The following is an 11,851-nucleotide window of genomic DNA, read 5'->3' as shown; positions in this document are numbered from 1 at the left end:
TACTTGTTTCATTCTTGTGGGGAAAAAAACCCCGAATAAAAACCCTCAGGCATAAGGGTAAGACCCATTTGGAAACTCATTGACAGAATGCTGCAAGTTCTTCCTTCAGAAAACCATTATAGCTGCTTTAGCTCTCCCTGTCTGTGTTTATTCTAGACTTTCAGGTAGATTTCCAGGTAGCAATAATACTTCCGATGGTCACATAATACTGAATTTCGAACAATTACACAAAAAGGTTTTATTCCATAAAAACAGGAAGTTGTTATATGTATGAAATAAATAACTATGCTTACAGATAGAATTTCCGATTATTTTCAAAGAATTTCTGTTCCTAATACACAAAACTGTGTATTAATACAAATGCCCACATGTATCATCATACACAATGCCAAAATTAACATACAAGGACTTTAGATGTATAATCAGGGTTTGGAGCAGTTTAAGGGCAAGCACTGGTTTATCATATTTGATTGCATATAATCTCTTGCATAAACACAACCTTTTAGATCTCTGTTTTTTCAAAATTCATACTTTTGAATTGTTCTTCAAGCACATCAGAATCTTCATCACTGTCTGCACTACTGAAATTTGTATCAAAATCCAGCTCATCCTTCAATTTACTGCTCTCTTGACCAGTTTTAGAAGTCTCACTGTCAGTTCTGTCTTGTCCTTTATCAATCCTGTAGAAAGCAAGAGGGATATTATCACCACCCACTTCTGGAATTTAAACAAGAATGGGAAAAAGTATAGAATATCCTCCCAGCATTCCATCCCAGTATAGGATGGAAGATAGCAGGAGGAAGAAGGAGGAGAGGGGCAATAAAAGTCCCTAAAGTTACTTCACACTAAATAGGAAGCATATAAAATACAGTAAAGTATGCATAAAATAGTATTTAGTACAGAAGAGACTGTAAAGAAAGAAAATGAAATATTTGAACAGCTTTACCAAGTAAGCAACTGCTGAACTGTTGTCACAACTAGTAAATTAATGTTTTATGTATCATGTCCAATAGAGAACACCAGTAAAAAAAGCCAAAAGCCTGTTAAATGTACTGTGGTAACTGTGCTCAATATCAGTCCTTGTTTAGTTGTTCTGTTCACTAGTAACTGAATCATCAAGTGGCAGACAAAATGCAAACAGTAAAGTGGTTTGTGCATATTTTATGATGCTCTACATCAAAACCCATTTTGAAGTGCTTTGTTAAGAAGATACACAATTTACCCATTGGTGTTAAGATGTCTTATCCAAGTAGAACTTTAGTTGTCTCAGCCTCACTAACACCAATAAGCATTTTACCCCCAGCTGCATCTGAAGAAAGTGAGGAAAATGACTCCTACTGATTCATGTTGGGATAATTGAGAATATGGCATAAATTACAACAGCTTCTTGGCAGTTTCCAAACAAGGCTTATTGCAAAGGGAATTATCAGTACCGAATTATCAGGACTGAAACTACTCTATGAGCTACTTACGGAATCACTATTTCTTCTTGTTTCCCACACTTAGCACAAATTTCTAGTTTACTAGCACATGGTCGACAAATAATATGATAAGGATCTTTTACAGTCTTCTGGAGGCATTTCACACTGTGAAGAGAAAGAAAATATGATTAAAAACATATTGTGGACACTTACTAAACATTCTGTATTCAAATATAATATACAAAAGAGGAACAAACACTAACAAAAGAGGAATAACATATTTTAGGCTTGTTTCAAATTAAACACTCAGTGTTTTATGAAGTAGCATTATCAAAATCATTGTCGTTCACCCCCTTCCCTTACCTTCCTCAGGAAGAATTACTAAAACAAGTACTGAAAAAGAAATATTAAATAAAGAATTTTAAATTTGACAGAATAAACATTTCTGTTCATTTAAGTAGGTAGTTTTTACTTTAAAATTGCATAACTTCCTGTTTAATGATAAAAGCAGCATATGGCATAAAAAAGTACATGGACTTTACAAATAAAAACTTTCAGCTGAAACACTGAAATTACTTCCTCTTGAACTTGTCAGAGTATAAACTGAGTCAGTGCTAGACTTTGTCTGCTATCAACACAAGCCTGCAAGGAACAGTATTCTCAACAAACCCAACCTAATAAGGTAAAGGGCTTGGGCTGTTCTTTTTCAAAATATTATAATATTCTGTGGATTTTGTAATTTCCAAAATTCTGTGTCTTAACATTCAGCTGACATTTCAAAAGCTCTGTATATCTGGAGAACATAACCAGAACAATATACCCCATGTAATGCTGATATCTTGACAGTAATTTTTAATTCCCTCAAAAGTTCTTCCCAGACATGTCATACTAAACAGAGGCACTACCAATGCAAGGCAGATTTATATATATATTTTTTAAATAGTTTCACTTGTAATAATTAAATACTCAGTAGTAAAGTAGGGAAACTTATGGTTGTACTAACACTCATAATTTTAAAGATGCTACAAAACTTAAAATAAGTTGAGGTACAGAGAAGTCCTCCATCCCCATCTTTTGCAATATAAAGAACTCCTTTTTTTTTTAATTGTCATATTTTTAATGTCTATTACATTTTTACTTCACCCAGAAGCCTAATCTGTTGAAAATTTTCATAGTCTTGTCATTTCAGAACAACAGCTCACCCAGCCATTGTACTGCTGGCACAGAAATCATGACCTGTAAAGCCAGAATGCTCTGAGGCACAACTTCCTCATTCAAAAATATGAGGGAGAACATCATGTATTCTGTTATAAGCTGCTGTTCTAAAATGTCACTTTTTCTACATCCAATGCTTCCCTGATTTACATGGGGGTTTTGCCTGCTTTCTTCTCTTTGGAAAAAAAAAAAAAAAAAACAAAACAAAACAAAACAAAAACAAAAAAAAACCAGGATGCACAAACAACATAGTTATTTGAGAAAAAGGAAAAACACCAACTTCATCTGTGGTGCATAGAACACAGAATTCTTATCTCTTATTCAGCAAGCCTTCTACCTAATCATTTATTCTTTACATGAAAGGATGAAACTGGTTACTAATACCGAAGTAACTACTACCGAAGTACCGAAGCTACTGTGACAAACCTGGCTGTATTGTGCACCACAGCCCAGCTGTGGTTTCTCGAGTTCTGTGTTTCATTGCTGAAACACTGGCTGTGTCTGCTACCACAGGAGGTAAGGACCTCTGCAACTGAGCAAATAAGAAGCAAGAAGAGAGCATCTCCTTCAGAAAACTAAAATAATTTATATGTTTGTGATAGGTTAAAGTATTTATCATCTTTGTCATACAGTTATACAAAAACAAGCAATATAGAACTCTATGCAAACAATGCCAACATTTACTACTTAGGATTATAGTTTCTTACAGAAAAGGACAAAACATGCTAAGAGGTAATGAAATGCAGGTATTGCAAACATTAGCAAAGTACAGAAGTCAAGAGATGTGCAGATCCCTCTAAAGAATGTTTCATAGATGTGAAACAAGACCTCAGAAAATTGTCTTACAACAGGTTCAGGTAGGACTTTTTGTTCAGGATGACACTGACAGTCTTGGAAACCTACAGGTCCACAGCTCAAGCAGTTTTAACAGCAAAGAGGGAAACAGTTGCTCTTCCTCTGTGTCTTCTTTTCAGAAGTTTATGACAAAAGACATATGAATTAGAAAATTAACGTTGCCTATATGTTGTCATTGCAGACCCCACATTTAAAAAACATTGCATAATAGCAGCTTCTTCTTCTGAGTTTCCAAAGCCAGAATATTTTCCAAACGCTCACAAACAACATGATCAACAATTAACAAAAAATATCTTTACTCACCATTTTTTAGGTTTTGTCAGTAGCTTGTACTTTCTGAATTTTACTCGCCACTCCAAGATACCTTTGCAATGCTGACACACTCCATCATGAAGCTTAGCATTTATTTTCTGAATAAGTAAAAAAAAAAATACATTGATGACTCCCTGCTGTAAAGAGTAAAATCTTGCTTAGAAAGCATTTTTACCTGTCTTATAATTGATACAGTACTATAAACATATTTGCTTGGTATTACCATTAAACCTTTCATATACATTTGTCTAGAGATTTTCTTCAATGGAAAGGGTACCGTGAAGTTAAAGAATATGATGATGACGACGATGATGATTATTATCTTAATAGTGGTACTTCCTTCTGTTATTATATTGCTGAAAAATGATTGTAGGTATTTAATTCTTTTCATCTCTAGACATTTTAAAAAATGTATTAAAGAAGAAATAAGCCCTGAAATACACAGCTTTTATCCAAAGAAGACAACTTACAAGACTTAGCATTTTACTTACTATTGCTCAAGCTATCACTATACTACATAGTTTAAATAGTCTCAGGATTTTTCCTCAGATAACAACAAAGTAGAATCCACACAGTACTTGCAGTCAAATTATTCAATCTCTCTCTAATTCTAGCCTTCCTTTATGAAAAACATTTTTGCTCTCTGCATCTAAGATAATTTTTTAAAGTGGTAATTTAAACCATGGTATATTTTTGAGACAATGAAAAATTTACCTTAATATCTCCTACAACATTTTGTCTTTAGCTTTCTCAGAAATACAAAATGTCAACTGGCTAGTAGTATTTGCACAAGAGAAGTTATTCTGAGATGGGAAATGGTACCAAACCGTACTCTTACCTTAAATAACAAGCCTTGTAGGCTTGTCCTTGTAGGCTCAATTTAATTTTATTTCTTCTCTATTTAAGAATGCCAGCACTAATGTTGTCTATTATATGGTTGTTCATATTAAATCAGAAATTTAAAACTAGAAATTTCATGGTTAAAAACCACATATAATGAAAAAGATATTTTAAGATAGTTTAAAAATCGCTACCATATCAACATTGCATTATTAAAATGGTTTAAACCACATCTACTTCTTAGTATACATAAAAGGAGTGATTCTGCAATAATATGGACTACATGGACGTTATTATTTCACAAATAAACTGAAAAAGAATTATTCTATGAATACAGCGTCTTCTGAAGTAACTTCTTGCTTTTATGACTCACAAGAGTTTCTTACTACTCCACAAAGCTCTATTTCAGTACATAAGACAAAAAAAAAACAAGATAAGCTTTAAAAACACAGTATCTTATTCTATTAAAAAAATTTTATATGGCAGAGGAGACACTACTTTCAAGTGAAACTATACTCTGGGACTTGTGTTCCATTGTCTCCTTTTTCATTAAACTTGCACATTCAATATGAGTTTTCCTATTATGTGGTTAACTGAATGTGTGGTGCTTTCTGGCTGCTTCACTTAAAATTATTTTCTAAATGATCAAATACAGACTTGGCATATTAAGCAGCCAACCAAACAAGGTTTTGCGTACTGTTTGAATATTGAGTACAGAAAGCTGTGATTCTGATGCATTACGGATATATTTTCCAAAAAATACCAACAATTGCTTAATGTGCAAAACTTCTGAGAGAAGAAAATCATCAAAATCATCAGTAAGTTCCCAGTAGATATCTGTTAAAGGCAATTTAATATCTCACAATTCAGTATCTTGCAATTCAAACTGCTGTGAGCAGTGCCTGTGTTCAGTCTTTCAAAATTCATGCAGTTCAAAGACAAGCCGTGTTTTCAGCACTTGACCAGCATGAAGTAATACTCCAAGCACTATAGCCCACAAGCTCCCCACAATCTGCAAATTAGCCTGAACTTCCCAGCTCCCCCCACTCCCCTGACTTGCATTGATTGGTAATGCAGGAGGGCAGTAAAATACACAGTAATTTATTTTTCCAGGTAGGGATACATTTATTGTTACCAGCTATTTTTAGTTTTGCTAAGGCAGAATCCAGTGAAATTCAAAAGACTGCAGAAGCTTAAACTGAAAGGAGATGGTTGTCCTTTCAAAAAAGCAGTTAGCTTCCTGGATGAAAACAATGTATTTTCCCTTAACACAGCTGGGGCTGGGGTTGGGAGCCGTGCCACGGAGTGATCCAGGGGCAGGCTCAGCAAAGCCTAAAGCTCTTGGAATTCAAGAGCCTGTGCTCAGGACTGCATGGCCTGAATGACACAGAAACTACTTCAGAAACCTCTCATCTGAAGCAAATCCAAAGTTCATCAAACAGGCAGCCTGTTACAACTTCTACTTAATATTTGCTATGGAACAAGGAAATATGCATAGGTATTGTTCATGGAGCTTTATAAAGCTCTTCCTCACCCCATACTCTCATCATCTGGCTCCAGAATACACAACAATCACACAGCGATGCTTTTTTTTTAACTTCTTTTTCCAACCAAACTGACACACTGGCCATTCCAAAAGCTGAAGATGCCAAAGATGAAGGGGCAGTACAGCAGGGCATAGGCAATCCAAGAGGTTCCTAGCATACACTGATGACAGCTGCCTTCTCCAAGCGATAGAAGAGCCAACAAGCAGAGGTGCTGTGCTGGACCTAGTTCTCTCCAACAAGGAGGAGCTGGTGAATGTGAAGCTCAAGGGCAGCCTGGGCTGCAGGGACCATGAAGCGGTGGATTTTAAGGACCTTGGGGCAGTGAGGAGCATGGGAAGAAGAACACTACCCTGGACTACAAGAGAGCAGACTTTGGCATCTTCAATGATCTCCTTAGTAGAGGCCATGGGATAGAACCATGGAGGGAAGAGCGGCCCAAAAGAGCTGGATGATATTGAAGAGTTGTCTCATTCAGGTTCAATAGCAATGCATCCCTACAAAGAGGAAATCAAGAAAGAAAACTGAGATGCCTGCATGGGTGGACAAAGAGCTCCTGGAGAAACTTAAAAAGCTAGGTTACAGAGAGTGTAAGCAGGGAAAGTAGTCAGGGAGGAATACACAGAAATTGGCCAAAGAGCCAAGGAAATGGTTAGGAAAGCTAAAGTAAGTACAGGCAGAAATAAATCTGGCAAAGGAAGTCAAGGGTAAGAAAAAAAAGGTTCTTTAGGTATGTCAGCGATCAAAGATAGACTTGGGAAAATGTCGGTACTTTCAAGAGTACCAGGATGCAGAAAACCTGGTGACCATGTCCTCATGGAGAAGGCATTTATACAGTGGAATTGAGTGTACTCTCAGCAAGTTCGCCAATGACATCAACCTGTATGATGTGATCAACACACTGGAGGGAAGGGATGCCATGCAGAGGGACCTAGGCAGGTCTGAGAGGTGAACCTGTACAAATCTCATGATGTTCAACAAGGCCAGGTGCAATGTCCTGCACTTGGATTGTGGCAATCCCAAGCACAAATGCAAGGTGGGTGGAGAATGGACAGAGAGTACTCTGAGGAAAAGGACTTTGAGGATGTTGGTGGATGAGAAACCCAATATGAGTTGGCACCTTGCAGCCCTTAACTCTGGCCAGCAGTGCAAGGGAGGGGATTCTGCCCCTTCACATTGCTTTTGTGAGACACCACATAAGCATTCAGATCTGGATTACCAGACAACACAAGAAAGACATGGACTTGTCAGAACAAGTCCAAAGGAGAGCCACTAAGTAGACCACAGGACTAGAGCACCTCTCCTATGAAGGCAGGCTGAGAGTTGGGGCTGTTCAGCCTGAAGAAGGCTCTGGGAAGACCTTAGAGCACCTCCCAGTACCAGAAGGGGGTTATGAGATAGCTGGAGAGGGACTTTTACAAAAGGATGTAGTCACAGACCACGGGGGAATGGCTTCAAACTGAAAGATTGTAGGTTTTGACCAGATCTTATGAAAAAATTCTTTACTGTGTGAGTGGTGAGGCACTGGAACAGCTTCCCCACTGAAGCCGTGGATGCCTCACCCTTGGCAGTGCTCCAAGGCCAGGCTGGATGGGGCTCTGAGCAACCTGGTCCAGAGCAAGGTGTCTCTGCTCATGACAGGGGATTTGGAACTACATGATCTTTAAGGTCCCTTTCAACCCAAACCATTATATGATTCTATCATCACATTTATGTGCATCATAAATCACTTTAAATATCGTGATCCAGGCATAAAGATGCCTGGACTTTTCAGTAGCTGTGTAAGACCATAAATCTTACACAGCTACTCATAAAGGAATCATATTGCATCTGCTCAGAAGGTCACAAACTGGAAGAAAGACAACAGCTTTAAGTTCTAACTTCCTCTTTCTAAGGGGCACACATAGAGCATCTTCCCCCTCTTCAGCAATTTCCTATATTTTTTACTCAATTTTGATGCCTCAAGTATGGGGCATTGCAATTAATCATTGGCTCAGCACATCTGAGTAAAAGAGCCACTAAGACTTTACAACCCTACCAGGCAGTTGGTTTAGAAAGTCAATAGTGAATGATGGATTTATGTAAAGAAAGCAGTTAGAGTTTAACTTGTGTATTGTCTTTTATATTTATTTTGCTCAGAAAAAAAAAGGCATGATATTTAAATGCTACCATTACTGAAACAAATGGCTAATTTACTGTGGTTTTTTACACTTAATTAAGTGTAATTTTACACTTAATTCTCCTCTGACCAAAATAACCCATAACACACCACTTTCAAAAGCAATGCAGACTTGAAGAAGTAAAGAAAGCTGCTCCTAATGAAAGATTTGAATAGTCTGTTTTTTCAGATTTTTGAAAATGCTAAAAAAGCACATGACAGCAGTTCTTACAATAAACCTGAAGACAAATTTTCTTGTTTCTCAGTTCCTGGTCAGGATGGGGAAGTCACTAGTAAAATCAAATAAACTCCTCTGGTGCTTACTTTTCTTACTAATATTTACTTTTTAATATATTTTGTATATTGTTTAAACTTTCATAAACTCATATTTTCTTCTTTTTGCCCATTTAATAGCTTGCTTTTCCTTGAGGGTATTAAAAAACCCAACAGCCCACACAAAGCCCTGAAAAAGACTAGTAAACCTCATTATTCTTTTCCAACTTTTCTACCCAGCTTTTACGCAGGTAGTCAGGGCCTCATACACAAATAGGTGGTAGTGCTTGAAATTAATTTCTTGGTGTAAATTAATTTCTTGGTGTGAAAACTACTCCAACATGTTAGATTATGCTTCTGTTGCAGCAGTTTCTCTGGGGTTTTCTTTATGCTCATTTCCCTGTTTTAGTTAATAGTTCTCTTTTCTCTTTAGCATACTTTCTCCAAGGACAAGTGCAACTCATCCAGTGCTTGCAGTATGTCTATACATCCTCAGGGAAATTACAGTTATGCAATACAGACATACCTAAGCAGCCTACAGGTATGATGCCACAAAATATTCCATGTGCACACTGTAAGCACATTCAGTTGTACATTAACGAATCAACATCCTCTGCTAACATAGCCTAGTATTAAAATCACCTAACAACCTGCCAAAAGCAGTTCAGAATGTATTAAAGTAAACAAATGCACCTACACCTACTAACTTGGCACACAAAATAATCCCTAGCTAAAACAAGCATTAAAGGGCTCACAGGTAGGATATAATGACAAGACTTCAAAGAAGCTTCACCATCTGTTTGTAAGCTTCTAATTATGTGTGAACCTATGGGTATTTCAATTTCCTCTACTGAAAGCAAATTCCTTCTACTGAGCACATATCAGTGGTCTATTCTGCTGTAACTGAGTGTAATGTTAATGCCACCCATAAACCTCCTTGTCAGAAACACAGGTGGCACTGTTTCAATCAGCAAGGCTGAATGCAGCACAAGGGTGAATGTAGGATTTCTGAACAACTCAATTTCTCAAAAAAACAGAACTCCACAGGACCTCCAGTGCATGACGACTAAGCAGTTAAAGTAGGTCACTGCAGACTGACAAATGTGAAACTGAGCTACCAGATGCCAGATTTCAGGGTTCCAATACACATTACACAGGCTGAAACTGTCCCCCACAGAGCTTCACTTGCTCCCATATTGTATCAGCATTACTTGAAATTCCTTGTTCTACAGATATTTTCTCATCAAGTGTATTTCAAAATTTAAGCAACATATGCCTACAGCATTTAAGAGAGCACGGGAAGGACTCTCATCATCTCCTCCATTCTTATCATCTCCTCCAGAAAGAATGGAAGATACACAAAGACACATGAACACAGACACACCAGACACACCTCCTGTACTTACCCACACGTTCTTTCTCTCACTCTCTGCCCCACCTCCAGGGCTGGGTTAGAGTCCAGAGCAGACATTATATTTGCTCCTATTCTCCCTACATGAAAGGCTACAACCCAAGACTGAATGTATTTCTGAACCCAGAGTAACAGGAGTGGCTAGAGAGTAGACTTCAGCCTACCAAGCTACTCTATGTTGCAGCAAGAACGTTATCTAAAAAAACTGCAATATGTTTATCTAACAATTCCAGTTGGCCACTGGTTTATCTCTATCTCACTTCTGTGCTTCAAAATACGATTACTGACTCAGCATTTAAGCTCTACATTCAGTTGCTCTCTTCCTAGTCCTTTTCCACAGTCTAAACCAGTGTTTCCACTAAAACAACACTACAACATGATTTATCCATGCACCTGGCTGAAAAAGTAACTGACATTAACACTGTGGTAAATCTGAGGTTCAGATGTAATAACCCCTGAAATTTAGGGAAATACAAATCATCATCTTAACGAAAGAAATGGAGAAACAAATCAGTCCTTTGAGTGTAAATACGAACCACTTTGTGGTTTACCATCTTACTACAATGGAATTCTAAATGTTCTCATTAAATAATATTTGCTTTCATTTCTAGACCTACTGCAGCTTTCATGATGACTTATGTAATATATTTTACATAAAATGTATATTCATATAACATAATGTATGTTCCTCAGCTCAGTGCTGCAAAGAGCTATTCTGGAATATACCAGGTAATGCAAACACCAATAAACAAATTCCAAGATTCAATAACTAACAAGACAGTGTCTTACCCTGTCCTGGCTATTCCTTCTTCAGGTCATCCTAAGACACAAACTTTTCCAGCACTGTTGTAGCTGTTTCCCAAATACAGTAGAGAGGCAGTGTACTTTGTTGCAAGGATGTTTCACCTCAACAAGCCTCAAGAGCAATGCTGTAGTACTTCTGTAGTAAAGACTGATCATTAGAGGAAAGACAGATGGATCTTCTAGCATGCTCTCAAGTAATCACGTCTGTGGCCTTTAAGATTAGAAAATGAATGACACGGTCAGTGTCAGACAAAGAGCACAAAACATTTCAAAAAACAAAAAAACCAACTGGATAATGACTGCCAGCAGAGAAAAGTCAAAATCCTATTAGATCAATTTCCTCTGCAGACACTGCTTCACTGAGAGAAATAGCAATAACACATAATAAACTACCTCAACTCCACCCACTGTACAAGCTGAAGCTATTGTAGTAAATATTCAACATTGCTAATGCAGTGTACAGTTGCAGCAGGATCCAAATTTTAAGCTGATAAGCATTTTGCAGCCTTTCAAGGTAGCATTGCATCGGACAGTGTACAACAGTAGGCAGGCCAAATACAAAACCCTCCATATGTTTAACAGGAGATCCATTCTCTTTGAGGAGCTTTTAGCATTCTCTTGATCTACTGAGCTAATGAGAGGTAGAAAGGAGTATGCCACACTCCTTTATCAGTCCCTATCAAAGAATTCCTACCATTTCTTCCTTTTCCTCATCCTACCTTGAACATCCATGACACATCATATCATCCAGGACCGCAAAAGACAGAGATGCAAAACTGTCATCATTCAGCATAGTCCATATGTAAACTATAACATTAATCGCCACTTAATCTTTGCTAGTCTAACTTCTTTAAAACAGCAAAATGGGGCTAGCATCATTATAATGACCCCTGTGTATCCCTGTCCTGGTTCTCGCCAAGCCAGGGTTAATTTTTCCAGGCTAGGACACTAAGGTTATTCTATACCACCTCACATCATTTTGCAGGAATGGAAGGAGGGGCCCCTTCCAGGTCACATA

The 11,851-nt window shown here is 37.5% G+C and overlaps 1 protein-coding gene across 14 annotated transcripts in view; it reads right to left on the bottom strand.

Moving 5' to 3' along the window:
* Window positions 1–223: 223 nt before the first annotated feature.
* The window catches only part of CUNH9orf85 (chromosome unknown C9orf85 homolog), a 14,593-nt gene continuing 2,965 nt past the window's right edge, over window positions 224–11,851 (bottom strand). The window contains exons 1-5 of one of the 14 annotated variants that reach the window (XR_005954382.1): window positions 10,025–10,256; window positions 3,795–3,901; window positions 3,483–3,602; window positions 1,473–1,586; window positions 653–680 (exon numbers count right to left, since the gene is read on the bottom strand). Coding sequence is in view for 10 of the 14 variants with exons in the window: in XM_041458411.1 (XP_041314345.1) it covers window positions 503–680; window positions 1,473–1,586; window positions 3,795–3,901 (399 nt within the window). In the remaining 4 variants the exon portion in view is untranslated. The other 13 variants (XR_005954384.1, XM_041458413.1, XM_041458416.1 and 10 more) reach the window with 13 other exon arrangements.

This window comes from Pyrgilauda ruficollis, unplaced genomic scaffold, assembly GCF_017590135.1.
Source record: "Pyrgilauda ruficollis isolate IOZ18807 unplaced genomic scaffold, ASM1759013v1 scaffold128, whole genome shotgun sequence".
In the NCBI taxonomy this organism is placed as follows: domain Eukaryota; kingdom Metazoa; phylum Chordata; class Aves; order Passeriformes; family Passeridae; genus Pyrgilauda; species Pyrgilauda ruficollis.
This window is presented reverse-complemented; position numbering and strand designations above follow the sequence as displayed.